The following is a 20,999-nucleotide window of genomic DNA, read 5'->3' as shown; positions in this document are numbered from 1 at the left end:
ATAACTTCTTTACCTAGAGTGTAAAGTGTATTGGCAGGACTTGGACAACATTTATTGTTTGGTATATAATAGTCAGGACAGACATTAACAAGCTTAAAATAAAGCTTTGCAGCATACACTGATTTTACCCTGCTTTGTTTTTCAAAGTGATGTCCTTCAGCTAACTGGCACTTTTGTTGCCATAGTCTTAAATCTTCAGTGGTGGGAAGCACAATCTAATGTATTGTGTCTATCATGTTTTCAAATTGTGATGCTTATTCATTCCTCTAAAACTCCATGCTGCTGTGCAGTTTCACACTCATACATATAACTTCCTGTCACTGTGCAGCAGCTTTTTTCTTTCTGGTCACACACATGATCTCACATTATTTTGAATGCCTATATTTTAATCTAGGAGCAGCTTTGATACAAAAAAATAAAATGCCACTTCAAACGAACTCGAGGTATCAGTAACTTCACAAGTCCTTACTGGCCGGCTGTAGTTTTCACTAGTCTTTGGCCCGGTTCCCAGAATGCCATGTTTTGTTGCTGCTGACACTCCCATCACTATGGGCCAGCAGACTGTAGTGAACGCGAGGCTTTTTGTCTCTTCACCTCCTTTCACTCACACAAATCCCACAATCTGAAAAGTAATTCCCAGTGTCTCCTTCCGTATGTGGAATCAGTCTTTCCAGGTGAACCAGTCTGATTAGGTGAGGTACACACTGGGAAACTCTTCAGCTGAAATCCTAGACACTTAATGATATTCCCCCACGACAACAAAGAACATTTGTCTTCATGACACCACATGGTTATACATGTCGTCTTGTCCGTGGCACAAAAACAAGACAAGCTATGACTTCCTCTCAGCAGGTGTAATTGGTAAAAAACACCTGTGTTTTGCAGGTCTTTAGTGAACTTTAGGGATTGCCAAGATTCATGGCTCAGTTATCCCTCCTTTTGGCAGCTCCCATCCTGTGGTGCACCTTTTATCTGGCGGAAGCTCAAAATTACAGTAATCAGATTTTTTTGTTTAAATGTGATTACTAATACAGAAGGATCAATGCAACTTAGGTTTTGAAGGAAAAAAAGTGATCAATTTACTGTGAGCCTGATGACCTAAAAACCATTCAGAACATTTAGGACAAAGTGTTAATTGAATTAAAGCGTACAGTAAAGGCTTTTTGTGCTCAAACTGAAAGGCAAATGGTACATTAGAGACATACCACACGGCTGTTGTTGTCTCATTTATACAGTGCTTCCTTATTCTGTGAGAAAAGGAGCATGTCTCAGGGTCAGCTACATTTACTTGTTTCTTGGGTGATCTTATCTGACACATATGTATTTTGTCACACCCTTTGCTTTCTGTAATTTTCCACTCTAGCAGTTAAAATAATTGTGACTCACTAATATTCAGTGAACACTGTCACAATGGTTTCACTTTGACCTTCACTTCAAATTATCACAGTGAACCATCTCATAGTATTACATACACATATAATACAGACCTATTCCAAATGTTTTAACTTTTTTGCCCCCAAAACTTGTCAATTTGGACTTTCACTATATGTCAAGAACTACACCTGCACCCTGTCTGCTTTGAACTGCTTAGAAAAGAGCGGAGCCTCAGTTACTGAATGTTAACATGTGTGTCGGCTTGATGTAGTTTTTAGTCCAGTCAATGTGAAATCAATATTTAGAGAAATTGGAAAGAGACATAGAATGTGATAGCAGTAACAAAAAATATGATTATTATGACACCACACTGAAATGGTGTCAAAACTCAATTATTAAAAACACACCTCCACTGCCATCTACTGGCTGTCAGCTGTTGAGAGCAAATTTTTTGCATAGTTCGGGCATCAGGCAAACTTGTGCTATGATAAAAGTCTAATATAAATGTCTAGATATGCATTTAGAAATATCAGTGAATAAGCTGATGCTGAACTCTCTTTTGAGACTGTGACAAACATTAAGACATAATTCCGCTTTTTGCTGCTCAACAAAGGGAACATGCAGATTTACATTTTGCAATCCTCTCATTGAGAGGAAGTCGAAAGCATGACTGTTGTCTATAGTGGAATACCAGGACCATTGTCAGCTAATTTGTCATGGCTGAGAAACATTTTTACAGTAGTCGTAAATAAGATTAGATTAAAAAATGCAGTAGATGAGCTGTGAATCGTTTTGTTGCATGAATTCATGATCACACAATCAGACTGTTGCAGTGATGTTAGAGTTTTCCAACACAGAAAGGGACGGAGGGGTTGACAAAATCTTCAAGTCTCATCTAAGTCTTAGCTGAAGTCTGATGTCAATCAGGGAAGGAAAAGCTGCGAGTAAAATATTTCTCTGTGGCAAAAGTGTAAAAAAAACACATCTACTGTGTTTGATCTAATTATGTTCCCACACTTACAGACAATTACAGTAATTCTTAAACAGAAGCTGTAACATAATGAATACAATTTCCCATTGTCGGCATCAACAAAATCATTAAAAAAGATTTTTTTATGCATTTATTTTTTTTTACAAAATGTACACTGAGACATCTTTAATGCTCATAGAATTATTTATTGTACTCTTTATGAATACTATGGTATAAATCAAACTTCATAATATATATAACATATTTATAAATATATGTTCAACATTTAAAGAAACATATAAAACTTAAAAAAAACATGTTAAACAGGTCGTTTACAGAGTTGGACATTTATTCACACAGAAGAACTGACTTCCTGTTCTGTTGTTATTTCATACATAATTTCATAACTGAGCTTCATTGCAGGCATTATTTCCTTCTTTAAAAAATGTATACAGTATAAACAAGAATACCTACACAGAGACACACAGCACAGACAGCATACATTTTCAATATCAGGATGGATTGTTTTCACACATTTTTATTAATATGTCCATTTGGTCCTGTGACTCCGATACACACTTTGAACTGTTGGTCTGATTGCTTTGTCTCTTGGACACAAAGGACACCTCTCTATTGCCTTCACCTGGGGAGGTGCTGGAGATGTGGCGGAAGAGCTTCTGGATGCCGGTGTCACGTATGGAGCTCCTGAAGGAGCGAGCTGCGAACATGTAGAGGATGGGGTTAACAGTGCTGCTGATGAAGACCATGGCTCCAGCGATGAAGGCCGTGGTGCTCCTGACGCTCTCCAGATTTTCTGCTGTGTCGGGGAAGGACTCCTCACTGGCCAGGATGATGAGTGAGAGGATGTTTCCTATGTGATGAGGCGTCCAGCAAATGGCAAACACAATCACCACACTGGCGATCAGGACTGTGGACTTGCGCTTGGACTTGAAATTCATCTGAGTAATGCGGCTGCACAGGCAGCCATAGCAGACCAAAAGGATGGAGAAGGGTAGTACATAGCCAACAAGGGTCTCTAGCAGCACACACACCAGCTCCTGGGTCTGAGAGGTGTAGTACCGGTACAGACAGTGCTCCTCACCAGACTCCTCCCCTACGACCTGAGTTGGGATGACAGGTATGCTGAACAAGAAGGCAACAGTCCACAGAGCCAGCAGAACTTTATTCAGAGCTTTTTTTCTCTTCCAGTCAGCTGAGGCAAAGGGATAGCGCACAGCCACAAAACGCTCCACACTCATGAGGGTGATGAAGAAAACGCTGCTATACATACAGGCGTTGATCATGTAGACTATGGCTTTGCAGGAGGCTTCTCCAAACACCCAGGACTGGGCCAGGGAGTAGATCCATACAGGCAGGGTGATGAGGACGAGCAGGTCAGCTGCAGCCAGGTGCAGGATGAGCACCACAGTGTGGGAGCGCTGCTTGACATGTCTCAGGATAGTCCAGATCACCAGCAGGTTCCCTGGAGCTCCGACCAGGAAGGACAGACCCAGGATCACACAAGCCACTGCTGTCCCACCGTCAAACTCCTCAGGGGCCATTCTCTCTGAAGGAGGCAGCTCGGTTGAGTGGTTCATGGTGTGAGTGTATGTGCTGACAGTGGTGTCTGGAGGAAAAGAAAAACAAAGTGCTGCACAAGCAAGTCTTCACTTCCCTTTGAGAATAGACTGCACAGGAAAGGGGTTACCTCACAGTGATATTTGAGACACAGCGCGGTGATTCATACATGCGTCATGGGTTCATTTTTCACCTCAGGTCATAGATTGGGGTATAAAAGGAAACATGTGGTCCAAGTGATTTAGAAAGTTTCAAATAAGTTCGTCTACTGACAAAAATAGAAATGATCTCTGATGCTTCACCTGAGGGTAAACGTGAGAACAACGCTTTAGATGTAGTGACATTAAGGCAATTTAGTGAGCATCTAAAGACAAGTTTTTAAAACTGCTGTGGTATACAGACGACAATTATGCAGAAAAAAACAACAACAAAATCTGTGAAATTCTTCCAGTTTAACAAAACCTTGCTTGTCATACAGGCACTCTAACACGTTAAAAATGTTCTTAAAATACGACAGAAATGTGTTTTAAACTTTTGAACTATGCAGCAAAGAATTATCATCAAAACTAAAAAAAACCCATAAAGATTGAAATCCTGTGCTGACATTTGAGGGTAAATGTGAAACGAGGATAGGAGGGTATGGTTTGTGTTAATAATAAGAATCACAATTACCATTGTCGGCACTATTTTTATTATGTGGCATACAGGCTTTCAAAGCCTTAGATCATACATAGGACTTCATAATGGAGTCCCTTCATTTACGGCACAAGTCAAGTGTCACATTTTCCCATCATCACATTTTCAGGGGTTCAGTCTTTTTTCACACGGAGGCAGACATCAACTCTGTGTGCGTATTTGCTGCCCTCTGGCCAGTTTGCTGCTGTACTACCAGCTCCCTGAGTTTGTTGGTGTGAGTTACCATTTCCTGGAACAGCCTGACCAGTCGGGACTCCTCGAGACTCCCCTGTAAGTTCCTTGCGAAGAAGGCGTATAACACAGGATTCACTGAACTGCTGATGAAAACGAGGGCACCGGAGCTGAAGACAATGCTCTGCGGCAAACACTCACGTTCTGTGCCAGATAGGATGCAAACCCGATCAACAATGTTGATGACATGGTAAGGCAACCAGCAGAGTGTGAAGGCTATCACAACAGCGTGAACAAGAAGCATGGATTTCTGTTTGGAGTTGAAGTTCATTTTTCTGAGCTGGGCAGCTACGAGACAGTAACAGATGACAAGGATGATAAAAGGAACTACAAATCCACCCAAGGTCTCCAGACATAACAAGATGACTGCTTGAGTCACAGAGCTGAAGTCCCTGGTAAAACACTGCTCAGCTCCTTCACTTTCATCCAAAGGCTCCGTCAGTGAAGCAAGCGCCGCTAAAAACAAAGAAAGAAGCCACACAAGCACAAGACATCTGTTCATAAAGCTCTTTGTCTTCCAGCGCATCATCACAAATGGATGACAGATGGCTAAAAAGCGCTCCACGCCCATAAGAGTGATGAAGAAGATGCTGCTAAACATGCACACACTGACAATGTACACCAAGGCCTTGCAGAAGGCCCCTCCAAACACCCAGGCATCTACCAGGGAGTAGATCCATAGAGGCAGGGTGATGAGGACGAGCAGGTCAGCAGCAGCCAGGTGCAGGATGAGCATCACCGTGTGGGAGCGCTGCTTGACGTGTCTCAGGATAGTCCAGATCACCAGCAGGTTCCCCGGAGCTCCGACCAGGAAGGACAGACCCAGGATCACACAAGCCACTGCTGTCCCACCGTCAAACTCCTCAGGGGCCATTCCCTCTGAAGGAGGCAGCTCGGTTGAGTGGTTCATGGTGTGAGTGTATGTGCTGACAGTGGCGTCTGGAAGAAAAGAAAAACAAAGTGCTGCACAAGCAAGTCTTCACTTCCCTTTATGGATAAATTGAACAAGAACCAGGTTTCTCATGGCACTCATCGAGTCATAGATGTGAATTATGCAAGTATTACAACTGATCAGTCTGCCATCGACTGCTGATCCGCTGTTGCTCTAAGACCTCTCTGTTTCTGTTCTGTGACTGTGGCTTAGAGAGAAACTTTATTGCTGTTATTTAGCAGAACAAGTCAGGAATAATTTAAGTATATTGATTACTGCCGTGTGATGATTTACTTTGCATGACAATGAAAAAGTCAAAGATCTTTTATAGTTCCTTTATCCAAATCACTGTTTAATGTCAACTTTCCTGCTTCTGAAGGGATCTGCTCTCACTCTCGCTCCCTCTTGTAGCTTTGTGGTTTAGACCTGCAGCACCATGTGCATCACTGCCACCTTCTGCTTGTGTGTGTATCAGAATCAAAAGTTTGTTAACAGTTGTTGTGTTTTGTTTGTTTCGTACAGATCTAAAAACAAAGCTTGGGCTGGGACGCAGCAGGAGACTGTGGCTGCTTAGCAACCGTCACTATGGCTCTCTACAGCAATGAATAATGCTTCACATACATAAAACATCACTTTTCATTCTTTCCTAAAAGCATGCCGTCTTTCTCTTATCCACAGGTTATCACCATTAGCAGACACTGGCCATCACCTGTGCTTTGAGAAAGCACGGATATCATGAAGCATAATGGAAGCAATAATAGACAGATGGCACTAGCTACTGCAACAGTCTATCTGGGATTTTCTCCTTGTTACAAAGAGATATCTAGTTTTTACATGATTCATTCATCCTGAGATGGCAGATGGAGAGTTAAGCAAGTGTCCTTGTCCCACAATAACTGTTGCATTTTCATTTACAACAACGTTCCCATACACCTTAACTTTGGACTCTTTGTCAACTCCTTCTATCACATGAATGTTAACCACTGGAACAGTTAATAATTACCATAACTTACCTCTGATACAGTCAGAATAATTCCTGAGCCCAGAGCACCATATGGAAAATTGAGTCTGGTATACAAGCACTCGCCCTCCGTTATATCCTCTGTATTGATCACTATGTCATTATCTTTGAAGCTATCTTCATTTTCTAATAAGCTCCTTCCATTAAAATGCTTCTGATTTGAAGACTAGGGCAATGTTTTCCCATTATCTCCCACAGGTCTTGTCATAGGATAAAGGTAGAAGTGCAGAAGTTGAATAGGCTTTCAGTTTCAGTATTGGCATTTACAGCTTTTCGGGAAAGCAATCTGTGCCACACCTTAAAGTGGATGGAGTCCTGCTATTAACATATTATTGTCTTATTATGCCAGTGCTCCATGTAGCTCCACCTCTGGTGTTTTGGAATTACTTTAAATGTGCATATAAGTGTGTATACTGTTGAGATGCTTGCCATTTCGATGGCAGGGTTGGACAAATCAGACCCAACAAAGTTGTAGTCTTAAATCAGGTGTGATGCAGTAACTGCCAGGTTTTACTATTTGATATAATGGCAATACATTCAAGAGTACTAAAACAAGGTGAGGTCAAATTTGGTCCCTGCTTTTGTCAAACCCACCAAACAAGCTATCAGAGAAGGAGGACATACAAAAGAATGAAAAGATTGTAGGAACAGGAGTACAGAGCACACTGTAGTATGGTGGAAGTGGACAGGACAAAAGATGTTTGTCCAGTTTCCTTAGGAGAACAGGACTGAGCGGACACTGTAGGAGTTGGCTAACTCCACATGGTGGCAGTAATGCAACGCACAGGCTGCTAGCTACCGTTAAGCCTGACAGAAGAGGAAGAGGAAGCCTCTCGTCAGCCAGCTGCTTGCTCGGTGAAATAAACAAGACGATGTCGTCAACTATGATGCTCTTAGTGCAGCTGCACTAAAAGTACAACACTGTATTCAACAAGGGGCGTTGGATATTGTGTTTGACTACATTTGTGGAAACTGTAAGTGACAATTTAATGCGAGCTCGACTTGTGGTTTTGGCTAACAGTGGCTAGCTACGTAGCTAATATTAGCTGACAAGTAAGCTAGTATTAGGTAACGTAAGCCAGGTAAATGGCTAACAGCTCATGTTAGGGGCGTGAACTCCTATTATTTAGCGTTAGCTCTAGTGGTATATTAACATCAGCCAGGGTGGTCGCTGGCCTACGGTTTTCGTGTTGTTTGGGTGATTTCATATATAAGACATCACCATAGTGAGTTCATTTCGGGGGTAATTTGCATATTTGTCGGCTGTATTGAGCTAACATGAAGCTAGCCTTGCTAGAGATCCAAAAGTACGTTAGGTTAGCTAACGTCACTTAGCAAAGTTTGCTCAACGCTGGCTAACTCGCTTCTGCCCTCACAGGTCCTTTGAGTTCTCGGATCGAGCCAGACACCATTTTCGCAAGTTGTGTGGACTATAAACATTTGCAATGCCTCTGATGTTTTTGGAGAGGTTTCCCTGGCCCAGCCTACAGACCTACACGGCACTGAGTGTGGCTTTGCTTGCTGGCAGCATCTTCAGTGCCTACACCACTGTGACTGACCCGGGATTTGGGGCCTTGGAAAATGATGAAACACCAGCTCCCTCTGAAGTGGATCTTGAACATCTAAACAATGATATAAGTAACACGGAATTGGCAACCACTGTCCTGTGGTATCTTGTCACTGACAGTCTCTTTGTATGGGTGAGTGTCATCCAGTTTAGGACTTTGCATTACTTGAGATGTTGTCACTAAAACTAACTGTCACTGTATTATCTGCATTTCCCAAGGTCCTAGTTAACACGTTCTGCTGCTCTTTGATGTTAATTGCAAAAATGATTCAGTATGTGGTGTTTGGCCCACTGAGAGTCAGTGAGAAGCAGGTGAGTCTGTCTCTTTATCAGTGTTAAAATGGTAAATGTAGCTAGTTTCATGCCTGGGATTGTTAATCTCTTAAATCAAATTGTCCAAATAATCTATGCAGCTCTACCTGTGTGTAGACGTATTAGAAAAAGATTTGTCATTTGATCTGTGTTTGTTCCTCAGCACCTGAAAGATAAGTTTTGGAACTTCATCTTCTACAAGTTCATTTTCATCTTTGGAGTATTGAACGTACAGACAGTGGAGGAGGTGGTCATGTGGTGTTTGTGGTTCTCTGCCCTGGTGTTTCTCCACCTCATGGTGCAGCTCTGCAAAGACCGATTTGAATATGTAAGTATTGTGAACTATACCATTCTTTGTTTACTCTTTCTAGTGCCCCAAAGCATGGTTTGACTACCTGTTGTGGTAATACTGCAGGACAATAAACCAAATTTATAGAATTACTGACATGAATTTGCTTTTGTTTCATATATGGTCAAATCACAATGTTCCAGTCCATTTCAACTGAGAATAGCCACAACAACAAAATAATATTGTATCCGATGTTCATCCAACCAATCAGGCTACAATACAAAACAGAAGTCTAGAGTCTTTCACGGGTCATATTGTGTCTAATCAACACAAACATAACAGAGAAAAGACAACACCTGATCATTTTGGATGGGCCACTCAATATAAAGACGATTTTCTTTCATAGTTTGGTCATTTTTAGTGATCTTAAGGCTCTTTTAAAAGGTTTTCCTTTCTGCTTTGAGAGGAAACATCTGTGACGTACATAGTAAAGAACACTGTCATCATAGGTACCCGAAGATAATGATGTTGTTTTTCTACAGAACCTAAAAGCTTTTTGAGCTCTTATTTGTTTTGACAGGAAACATGCATATCCTCAGAAATCTCAGTTAGAAACAGTATACCAGTGCTCTTTTAATGTGACTACTAAATTACCATTCTTGCATAGATGTAGCCATTGGTAATGGCCAGTATGGCATTAAGTTAGCATAGGGATTTATATAAATCACACGAATATTTGTAGAGCTTATTCACAAAAGTGTACATTTGCAACACTTTGTGTTTTGTCTGTCTTTGCTGTGAGATATCATACTCTATAATAGTTTAATAATAGGTCTGTGTCCTTGATGAAACCTGTTCTTATTTATGCTACACAATAAACAGGCCTACGTTCTTAGTTGCTGTCCTGTTACACATAAGTGTAAAACAAAATAGCTAGAAGCTTAACATTTGAGGACACCTGATTAATGCACTTGTTACCTTTTATAAAGTAGTCTTTTAAAAGGTGTGGTGAGTGTCCCCCAAAAGTCTGAGAGTAACTGTACTCTTTTCAGCTCTGGATCTATAAATAGTTCTTTGCACTGGCTTGTTAGGGTACTGATACAGTTTCAGTCATTACGTTGACATGTCTCTGTATCAGATTGTGCTCTGCATGTTGGGGTAAACAAAATACCACATTTAATCATCTCCTTGCAAGCAGTTAAATTTAAAATTGGCATTAAGTTACAATGCTGCCTGTGATGTGACACTCATAGACCATTTCTACCTGCCTTGCTCTAGCAATTTACCCGTTTGTGTGTGTGAATGTCCTGTACTATACAATGCATGTATGTGTGTTTGTATGTATAGCTGTCTTCTAGACTTTGTTTGTGTCTGTCATCCTTGAGTATAGATTTGCATTAATTCATGTTCTTTTTAGGTTGAAGTTTGTCAGTTGTGTTGACAAAGTTGTCTTCCTTCCTGTCTCCCTGTTCCTGTGGGTTGTAGCATTGTTAAAGATAAGAGGCATTTTGTGTTGTCAGTGTGCTGTGGAAACCGTGTGGTTTTACAGAATTGATGAGATCCATTTTATGTCTTTCAGCTCAGCTGTGTTAGTTTTTGTAACGTTTGAAGTCCTAAACTGTATTCTATTCACTGTAGACAATGCTACCTGTCAGTTTACAGTCTTCAGCAATGTCTTACCAGTACAGGATGTTTTTGGATTGCCTATGTGAGGAGCTAGCAGCATTTATTGATTTTTTTTTAATAGGTTATGTAAAATTTGGAAGGGAAAAAGTTCAGTTTTTCCTTTCAGTTACTCCAGTAGAGTTGCCTTTGAATATGGCACTGAGCCTGAGACTGTAACATGTTGTACATGTGTGTCTGTAAGCTGGTAAACAAAAAACGTTCTTTGGTGGTGAATTATTTATTTTTATTTGAAATATTGCCAGTTGATGAGTTTTTTTTTCTGGTCTTACGGTCGACATCACAAATATGCTAGAAAACAGGGAATAGTAATAGAAGTAGAAGCAGCATGGAGGCTATAACTCCCCTCCAGTTGAACCACAAGCACAAAGGTGTTCTTCGAATATGGGCATTTATTTACACATCGATGTCATTACACATGCCATCAAACGTGCTGTCACACATGCCTTGAGAACTAGATAAAATAAACAACACAAATCATACAATGAGTCTAAAACAATACAGATCATTCTCATAGAAAAGAATGATTAAACAAATATCTCTGCGTACCTCATTGGCCACATTAACTCAAGGACGGAAACTTAAGGTGTGACAAGTCTTAAAGCGTCTTCATAAAACTTTCTCTGCAAAGTAACTTAAAACATCACAGGTGCTCTCTATCGAGCCTAATAAGTGCTCTGCTCCTCCCCTCCACTGGATGCATGGGGTGCAGCAACAAAACCCGCCGACCACACACTAACAAAAAAAAAAACATTAGCTCTGCCATGAAAATATGACAGCCTCTTAGACATGTTGCCAATTATTTATTTATTTACAAAACTATTCTTTACCAAACTTCAAATTATTCTTAAATTTACTTTATAAATGTTAAATGAACTTAAACTCTTAAACTGACCCTAATGGCAGCTACAGAGGCCAGTGACAATATTATAGCATTTTTCTTATCTTGTACTTCAGTCTGTCTTTCAAACTTAATGCCGACTGAATGATTCCTCTCTAATCAGGAGGAGCTCTCTCACCATGCTGTCTTGCCAGTGTCACATCTTTCACTATAGGAACAACAAAATCATTGTTGCACTTTGTTCCCATGGACTTGAAAAAACAGTAAATAATGTTCCAGGCTATTTATGTGCCAACGCCTGAAAGGATTGAAAATTACCGTGTCCACCCGGCCGCCATGTTTCCATCACTGCTGATCAGAGTCGGAGCCAATTAATACCCATGACTGTTACAGAGTCATTTGACCTGGTAATCAATGCAGATTGTACCCTTTCCTACTGAAGAAAAAAGCCAGATGTTAGAGGGCTTTTTGTATGTGAAAGGGGATGAAGAAGACAAAACCTCCCCACAAAGCTGAGCACAAAACGAAAGGGAGAAACTTTGAGAGAAGCACAATCCACTTCAAATCCACATTTTCTCCCCTACAGCTTTCTTTCTCGCCCTCCACTCCCATGAACAGCCATGTGCGAGTGCTTTGTCTGCTGGTCTCCCTGCTGCTGGACTGCTGCGGCCTCGCTCTGGTCTGCGGTCTGCTGGGAGCCACCCATGGCATGCACACCCTCTCCTTTATGGCAGCAGAGGTGAGAACATGCTTATTCTCACATAGGGCTGGGTAAATCAGTGATGAGTGTTAGATTTTTTTTTTTTTAAACCAAGAGTGAAAACCACCTTTATTTTCAGCTGATTAAAGGGTAAAACACAAATACTGCATTATTATAATTCCATGCAACAGGAAATGCCTCCTCATGGTAGATTTTGTCCAATGTGTGAAATTGTTTTCACAGTGATCTTTGCTGTATCACTACTGTCTTTTGTGAAGCTTAGCCACACTTTCAGCTGTTGCCCTGATACTCCATATTGTAAACACTGCTATTTTAAAACTGATTATTAGACATTATAGCAGGAAAAAGCATACATGTAATTATTTGTAATTAATTTCAACCATTATCAATGGTTACATTTCATTTAGGTATGCCAGTTCCAGAGCCCAGGTATTGTGTATTGTGCATGGCTTGCTGGGGCATGGGAATGATCCCTAATGTTACTGTGCTTTTCCTGCTATGTGGAAAAAAGCCTTGTTATTGTTAAAGCTGTTTCCGTAAGGGTTGTATTTTTAAAGTGAGGTTTAGTCTAATAAACGCAGAAATTATCACTGTACAATTTAAAGCACAAAACATTATTTTCTCATTTCCTCATTAAGGTCATATTTTAAATTGTTCATAAGGACATTGGAATATAAGAATTACATCACATTCACCTGTATAACTTTGTCTTCAGTGTCTGCTGGTGACTGTGCGCACTGGGCATGTCATCATGCGGTAAGTTCCTTTTAAAGCCTCCTCGCACATGCATGCACGTGCACACACTGCAGCAGAATGGATGACATGGCCTGTGCAGATTTAGAATCAGGGGCTAATGTTAGCAACACCATTTGTTTTCCTCTGATTCCCTCACACCCTTGTGAAAGGCTTCTTTGTCCCAGAGAGGGTGGTTAGGATTATACAGGCAGCAGCGGCAACTCTAATCGTCCGGGGCATCCATAGACACACTATCTGTAGTCTAACATTAAAACTTGTCAACTGTTCCATCTGCTCCCTCATGTGGCAGAATTACCTGTTAGTGTACCATTATACTTTTACACCATCTTTGTTTATTTCATGAATTTTGTCTGAATTGCCAGTCCCCATCTAAGATAGGCCTGCATCATCCACCATGCTGTCTAAATATCACTGGTGTTTCATGGCCTGAAAGAGCTGTTTTTGTCCCCTCAGATACTCCATTCATCTGTGGGATCTGAACCATCCAGGGACCTGGGAGGGTAAGGGGACATATGTCTACTACACAGACTTCATCATGGAGCTGGCTATGCTCTTCCTGGACCTCATTCACCATATACATATGCTGGTAAGACACAGAGGGAACAGATGTTGGCATGTGATATTATGAGAATTTAGTCTGTCCTTCTCTCTTTTTCAGCTCCCCTAGTCTTGAATCTAATCTGTCCGTATGTCTCTCATTAGCTTTTTGGTAATATCTGGCTGTCCATGGCAAGCTTGGTTATCTTCATGCAGCTGCGGTATCTCTTCCATGAGGTCCAGCGCCGCGTCCGCCGACACAAGAACTACCTCCGTGTCATCAACAACATGGAGGCCAGGTGATTATATATTTTGATTGTTTTCTCTTTTTACCTCATGCAGTTTAAGAAATTTAAAAAATATGTTGGGATGACTTAATACACTCACCGGCCACTTTATTAGGTACACCTTGCTAGTATCGGGTTGGACCCCCTTTTGCCTTCAGAACTGCCTTAATCCTTCGTGGCATAGATTCAAAAAGGTACTGGAAACATTCCTCAGAGAGTTTGGTCCATATTGACATGAGAGCATCACACAGTTGCTGCAGATTTGTCGGCTCAACATCCATGATGCGAGTCTCCTGTTCCACCGCATTCCAAAGGTGCTCTATTGGATTGATATCTGGTAACTGTGGAGGCCAGTTGAGTACAGTGAACTCATTGTCATGTTCAAGAAACCAATCTGAGATGATTCGAGCTTTATAGTGCGTTGTCCTGCTGGAAGTAGCCATCAGAAGATGGGTACACTGTGGTCATAAAGGGATGGACATGGTCAGCAACAATACTCAGGTAGGCTGTGGCATTGAAACGATGCTCAATTCTAAGGGGCCCAAAGTGTGCCAAGGAAATATCCCCACACCATTACACCACCACCAGCAGCCTGAACCGTTGATACAAGGCAGGATGGATCCATGCTTTCATGTTGTTGACGCCAAATTCTGACCCTACCATCTGAATGCTGCAGCAGAAATCGAGACTCATCAGACCTGGCAACGTTTTTCCAATCTTTTATTGTCCAATTTTGGTGAGCCTGTGCGAATTGTAGCCTCAGTTTCCTGTTCTTAGCTGACAGGAGTGGCACGAGGTGTGGTCTTCTGCTGCTTTGACTGCTGATTAGCTGATTAGAAATTTGTGGACAGGTGTACCTAATAAAGTGAGTGTGTATGTGTGTGTGTGTATATATATATATATATATATATATTACTTGAATTTAAAAAATGTAACAGCAGAATGTCAACTAAAGCAAACACATGCTGTCAAATAAGACCTTAAGTCTCCTGTTAAAACTTGATTGCATATATATATATATAGGGCAAGTTTTTAGGGGTATTCTTACTCCTTCTATTTTTGCCCTTTGCCCTTGTTAATTTCCGACACTGACCTCATGGTATGTTTGTAATGAAAGCTTTGTATTTTCCATGGATCATGACTTTGTATGCACTCTGATCTTTATTTGGGCAGATTTGCTGTTGCTACCGCAGAGGAGCTGGCTGCTAATGATGATGATTGTGCCATCTGTTGGGATACCATGGTCACAGCACGCAAACTACCCTGTGGACATCTCTTCCACAAGTAAAGTGTTTTTTCAATCAGCAGCAGTTGCTTGTATGTATAATAGAGTCCATGAAGGGATCTTTAGGTGGTGCAACTGACTTTAGACTGAGTTTAGAAAAAGTTTATCTTTACTTCAAGTATAAAGATGGCTAAAGGAGGGACTGCAGAAATAGCAGGCAACCAGTTATACCAGCCTGGAATGCAGTTTGTTTAGTCTGGCTTGTGCCTAAAATTACAAGTTATATAGATTTTTTTGTTGTAAACTCGTAAACATTTCATATGAGTTATGATTTTCTTTGTGTGAATAATAATCTGCTGTCCTTCTGCTGTATTACAGCAGGTTGATGAAGCTTTTTAGCTTTGTTAGTATGATCTCATGGTTAGCTACAGAAGATTTGTTTTGAGACCTTTAATGAGTGTCAATGTTTTATACAGAGAAAAGCCATAATAATGTGTGTGTGCGTGTGTGTGTCTTTCCAGCTCTTGTTTGCGCTCATGGCTCGAGCAGGACACCTCGTGTCCAACATGTCGGACATCCCTGAACATTAATGGGGATGGGGGCCAGGCCAGAAGCCAGCAGCAGGGTGGGGGTTTGGAAGACAACATCGGCCCGGTGGGAGCTGCTGCAGATGCTAGACCACACATCAACCAACACAATCACTTCTTCCACTTTGATGGTAAGTCTGTCTGACATTAATGATAAATGTGAGGGTGGAGCACGTCACATCAGATAGGCCGTGTGTGACAATGAATTCTAAAATTCATATGTTTACCTACAGGGTCTCGCATTGCCAGCTGGCTGCCCAGTTTCTCAGTGGAAGTGATGCACACCACCAATATCTTGGGCATCGCTCAGGCCAACAACTCCCAGCTCATGGCCATGGTGAGTTCATGTTTCCAGTTTCATGAAGTTGCCGACAGTTTTTTGATACTTAATTTACATGAAGGTAACGCTGCTATCATTTTGTCCCTGTGGCCTCTGGTCATCAGGCCCATCAGATCCAGGAGATGTTCCCTCAGGTGCCCTCCTACCTGGTGATGCAGGACCTGCAATTGACCCGCTCTGTGGAGGTCACCACTGACAACATCCTGGAGGGACGCATCCAGGTGCCTTTCCCAACGCAGGTCAGTCAGCTGGGGTTAAATGACAATGGCAGTGTCATTTTTCATAATTTCTGAACCTTGTTTTGATAGCACAACTCTCCGATTTCTACAACAATTCTGTCGGTGCGTCCTGGCTCTCTGTTTCATGTTGATCACGTTTCTATGGCTTTCTTGAAAGACATAATGCAACAATCTGTCACAGTGTTTTGTCCATGTTCCTTCCTCAGGCCATAGAGCGTGGCCCCACACAGGTGAGCCCTGCACCAGACGAGCAGGAAGGGCCCAGTGGAGCAGCTGAGCAGGGCCTCAGTGAGTCAGACAACATGGAGGTGAGAGGAGGCCGCTTCTCGAAGTCAGCTGAGGAGAGGCAGAAGATGTTAAAGCAGAGGAAAGAAGAGATGCTCCAGCAGGCACGCAGGTCTGTACACTACTGGTTGGAGATTTCTACCTCACAATAAGTGGTGCCAAACCATTTTTCACACTTGAAAGAAGTTCAGTTCAAAATACATTTTCTTCTTGCTGTTGTTTTTGAAAACAAATGTTTAAGGTCAGGAGTGTGACCATACTGGATTGATCATAACTGAGCTATGATGTACAATCCATACAAACAGACCTTTCCTTATGAGACAAATTCATCTCAGTCTGTGAACACAGGCCAGACGGATAGAAATGTTGAAAGGCCTTCTTCACTCTCAGAATAGCTCCAAGGCCCAGTTGTATAGAAGTAACAAGTATAAAGGTGGCATTCCTGTTTGCCTTCTTTTCCCTATTGCATTTTCTGTTTCCATGACCACGTGTTCCTCATTGCTTCCCTGTAGGAGATATCTGAACAAGAGTCCAGAGGACCAGGATGAGGATTTGCCTGGACTGGAGGAGGACATTGTTCCAGAATTGAACTTGACTGTGCTGAGACGTAGAACCATGGCGGCAGCTGCAGAGAGACGCATGCAAAATCAGCAAGACCCCGCCCCCTGATACACAGATTGGCTTCAGCAGAAGAGTCTACAACATCGTCATCCCAAGAGGCACTGAACTATTTCATCTCCCCTCCCCCCATTTGGTGTACAGTCAATGGTCATCACGTATTCAATAATTAAAAAGCATTGCAAACATGGCCTTTGGACTGTTTTGGGCTGCCTAAATAAGGTGGGACTGTTGTGAATGGCTTCTGCCTCACTGATTCCAGAGTATTTGGAGCATATTATAAATTGATGGGTGCAAGTCAAGAAATGCAAGGTTGCATTGCCCTTTATTCATGTGCCACACATTGTAACAACCAGCTTGAGTGGGGAGTCAGTATCTGCAATGAAGGCTGTCAAAGATGAGCATGCATTCAGAAGAGTCTTATGAGAGGGATTTAAAGGTTTCATTACTAGATAAAGCTGTTTGGGTCCTTGTTTGTTTTCCTTTTATCAGATTTCTTTTTTTTATTCCTTTGTGTTGATCTTGGCAGAAAGCTACGTATTCTGGATGAAGAAACTCATCTGATGTATTTGTGTGTTATCCTTTTATGAGTTTCAACTGTGAATTAAGTGTAGGCAAAATAACAACACGTTTTTATTTCTTACCTCGGAGTAAGAGAATGTCACTTTAGTATTGGTCAGCCTTTCTGTCAAATATGAATGTTTCTATCAAAATGATGCAAACAGTGTTTTTGACCCGCATGGGTTCTGTATGTAGTGTGTAATATCACCCATTGCAAACAGTTTGCATTTTATTTAACAAGGGGGGGGGGGGTGGACCTGTAAATCTTTTTTTTCTAATATTGTTCCCTTGAGATACATGGGCAGCAAAGGGGGTAATTTACATTTTGTACAAGTACAATGAGTGTCATCCTCTTAGTCTTTGTTCAGTTAACCTTTGTTCCTGAGCAGTTCTCTCTGGGTAAGACCATTTTATTTTCCACAGAGTACAGTAATTGGTCTTTGGTGATCTGTCGCCATCATATTGGAATTTTTAGGGTATATAGATGTTAGGTCAACAGCTGGACTTGCTGGACAATCATTTGAAGACGTTTTGTCACTCATTCAAGCAGAATTTAGTAGCAGCAAAACATTTTCAAGACTTGACAACAAATCCAGCTGTCTCTGATTTGACACCTCTAGATATTCTATGACCTGAATGACTGAGAGAGTCTTTGTGAAGAAGTTTTAGGGTGTCTTTATTTGTGCGGCTTGTGTCCACTCACATTGAGGAGCGCTAATTTAAAAAGTATACCAAGGAGGAACGTAATCATCCTCTGCTCAGAGATTTCAGTAATGTCCAGCAATGTACGACATGGACTGGGCCCTTGAATCAGTTTTGGTATCGTCAAATTTCACAAAATCTGTAGCTGGTTGATACATATCAACGGACACAAAGATGGAGATTGTCTGTATTATAAGTGTTTGGTTTCTTGTGATTACAGTGCAAGGGCAGTTTGGGGTGAGATATGCATGTATCTAGATAAGTGCTTCTGTTTCCTTCCAGTTTATCCCAAAGAGCAGCCCACAAACTTCCACTAAAAGCTGAAGTGTTGTGATCTTTATCGTGTGTTTATTTTATTGATCAAACTCTGTTTCAGAGGATTCAATATAGGATTTAGATTTCAGTGAGTCAAATGTAAAGAAAAGAAATTGGACACTTGTTTTTATTTTCAGTCTTTCCATACAGTTGTTTAACAGTTCTTAATACCCATGATATATTTTCCTATTCATGGGTTATCTTTCATAACCATTGCTTATTTAGTCAAAACTGAAATACTTTTTTGAACTGAGCTTTCCTGTATTTTTGTGCCTAAATCAAGAATGATTCAGTTATGGATAATTTCTGTAAATCTAGTTTTTGTAAAATATGTTAATACAAAAGACTCAATAAACAGAGCTTCTACAGCTTTTTAACAAAGTATAAGTTTAATCTTCCTTCTTGCAATGTAAACCCCCTTTGTCTCTATTGTCCAGCCACAGACTGCTGCAGACCTGCTTATTTTAAGATTACACTGTTGAAAATGCAGCAGTGATAGTGAACTTAGCCTGATGTGTAGTGGCCAATATCCAATACACTGCACCTTTGAGTTCAGTGTGTGTGTGTGTTTCACAGTGAAACATTAGTGGTGATATAATATCAAATGGGTTGTGTTTAAATCAGATTAGGATATGGATTTTTAATTGTCGATTGATGCATAGGTGGAGACAGTGGATTTCTAGATCCCACCACCTGCCACCCAGCAGGGCAGGTACACTGACTTAAAACCAATGCACAGTAACTAAATGAACCTGTACCTCAACAAGATGTGCACGTCATATATACAGCTAATGCCAAATATCCTGCCCTGCCCAGCATGAAACCTCCTGTAATCGGTCTGCAGACCCATGCGACATGATGGAGGGGGCCCATTCAGACAGATCAGGGGTGGGTAACAACATTATGAGGTCTTCTTGAACCACGACTGTAGAGAAATGCCACATAAACAGGCACATTTGTGTGTGTGTGTGTAATTTTCTCCTAATTGCATTTAGAGGTCTCAAAAGCAGTTTCTTTTAGTGCATTTACTACCACGTTGAAAGTCTTAACTCCAGGTATAACTCTATGTTCTATGACTATTTATGGTAAACTGGTACCTGTTCTCCTAACGCCAGGGGCATTTTTGATAAATTATGACATTAGTTTTCTTCATATGTACTGCCAGGACCCAGTTCTGACAATACTTTAATACTATATCCAGCTGTTTCTGTCATGCCTGTTCAATAGGAGACTGCAGATCAAGGTCATCAGCATAAAACAGAGACCCAAGGAGGGAGAGGCCAGGAGCATTTATATACACATTAACTTGGTTGGATTTACATTTCAACCCTGATGAACACCTCTTCTTTGGATGAAGAATTCAGTTCGTCTCTTCACTAAATACATCGATTTAACCAGATCATACATTTTGCCCCCACACCACAATGCTGAAGTCTGTGATTAAACCCTTCATGCCTCATAGAGTAGTAATCACAGTTTACGCAAATCAGCACACTGACAAAAGTGAAAGAGCCACGTCACATTCACTGATATTCTACTCAGCACAGGTCACGAAAATTTGGTGGCTGGTGGAAATACTTGTTTATCTCAGTGGAGATGTCGCCTACGCTCTTGAGAATAAATACGTGTCTGGAGTTACCAGAGCTGCAGCCATCTCCGGAGCCAGAGCTGCATGTGTCCTATGGGGGGCAACAATTGCATTTCATTTTGCAATCCTCTGGTGTGGGGACAAAAAACCTTTAATACCTTGATGAAAGAGTAATTTTCTCTTTCTCCAATAGCAGATTGAAATTGTATGTATAGATTTATTGAAAGTAATTCAATAATGTGTTATTAAACATATGCTTTGAGTAAAAATACAGGAGGAGAACTAAAAATGAGGAATTTCAAATGTGCTTTGGAGCATTTGCAGTGAGTGAGCTGTTTCTCTGTAGCTTCAAAACTCCACCAGATGGAGCTCTTTTGAAAAGGTGTTTGATTTTGGCATTTACATACTTGTTGAAGAGAAAATAAAACAAACAAACAAAAAACTGGAAAATCTCAAAGTTTTTAAATGTTGGGGTTCGGAGAAGTTAGAGAACTTGTCCTGTACTACATCCCTTTTGAAACAGATACATTTCTTTGAAACCAAACACAATTCTGAATTCTGTGAGATTAAATACTTTCCTCCCAGCATGTTATGGCCTAAAAGACATCTAATCTACATCTAAATCTACACTGAATTACTGTGTACCGTCAGTCCTGGCTGCGGTGTGGGCGTGAGGTGTCTTGCCGCCAGTATTCACTGTCCGGGGCAGGGGATATTGAAATTAATATTTTTACTCACAGTGTCA

The 20,999-nt window shown here is 41.1% G+C and overlaps 3 protein-coding genes across 3 annotated transcripts; 1 reads left to right on the top strand and 2 right to left on the bottom strand.

Moving 5' to 3' along the window:
* Nucleotides 1-2,535: 2,535 nt before the first annotated feature.
* si:dkey-148a17.6 (uncharacterized protein LOC108190685 homolog) lies at nt 2,536-6,809 on the bottom strand. The gene is made up of 2 exons (XM_041959472.1): nt 6,794-6,809; nt 2,536-3,971 (listed from the first exon to the last, which is right to left on the bottom strand). The coding sequence occupies exon 2, from the start codon at nt 3,940-3,942 to the stop codon at nt 2,857-2,859; it is 1,086 nt and encodes a 361-aa protein (XP_041815406.1). The 5' UTR covers nt 3,943-3,971; nt 6,794-6,809; the 3' UTR covers nt 2,536-2,856.
* LOC121622660 (leukotriene B4 receptor 1-like) lies at nt 3,976-5,781 on the bottom strand. Its single transcript, XM_041959573.1, has one exon. It carries the CDS (start codon nt 5,757-5,759, stop codon nt 4,743-4,745), a length of 1,017 nt encoding a protein of 338 aa, XP_041815507.1. The 5' UTR covers nt 5,760-5,781; the 3' UTR covers nt 3,976-4,742.
* Nucleotides 6,810-6,981: 172 nt separating the features above from the next.
* Nucleotides 6,982-19,048, top strand: amfra (autocrine motility factor receptor a). The gene is made up of 14 exons (XM_041959425.1): nt 6,982-7,775; nt 8,180-8,501; nt 8,588-8,680; nt 8,844-9,008; nt 12,080-12,232; nt 12,930-12,970; nt 13,424-13,556; nt 13,673-13,806; nt 14,968-15,078; nt 15,541-15,737; nt 15,840-15,943; nt 16,051-16,185; nt 16,392-16,582; nt 16,983-19,048. The coding sequence occupies exons 2-14, from the start codon at nt 8,247-8,249 to the stop codon at nt 17,137-17,139; spliced, it is 1,869 nt and encodes a 622-aa protein (XP_041815359.1). The 5' UTR covers nt 6,982-7,775; nt 8,180-8,246; the 3' UTR covers nt 17,140-19,048.
* Nucleotides 19,049-20,999: the final 1,951 nt, after the last annotated feature.

Source organism: Chelmon rostratus, chromosome 1, assembly GCF_017976325.1.
Source record: "Chelmon rostratus isolate fCheRos1 chromosome 1, fCheRos1.pri, whole genome shotgun sequence".
Taxonomy (NCBI): domain Eukaryota; kingdom Metazoa; phylum Chordata; class Actinopteri; order Chaetodontiformes; family Chaetodontidae; genus Chelmon; species Chelmon rostratus.
Note: the sequence above shows the minus strand (reverse complement) of the source record. Positions and strands in the feature narration are given on the sequence as shown.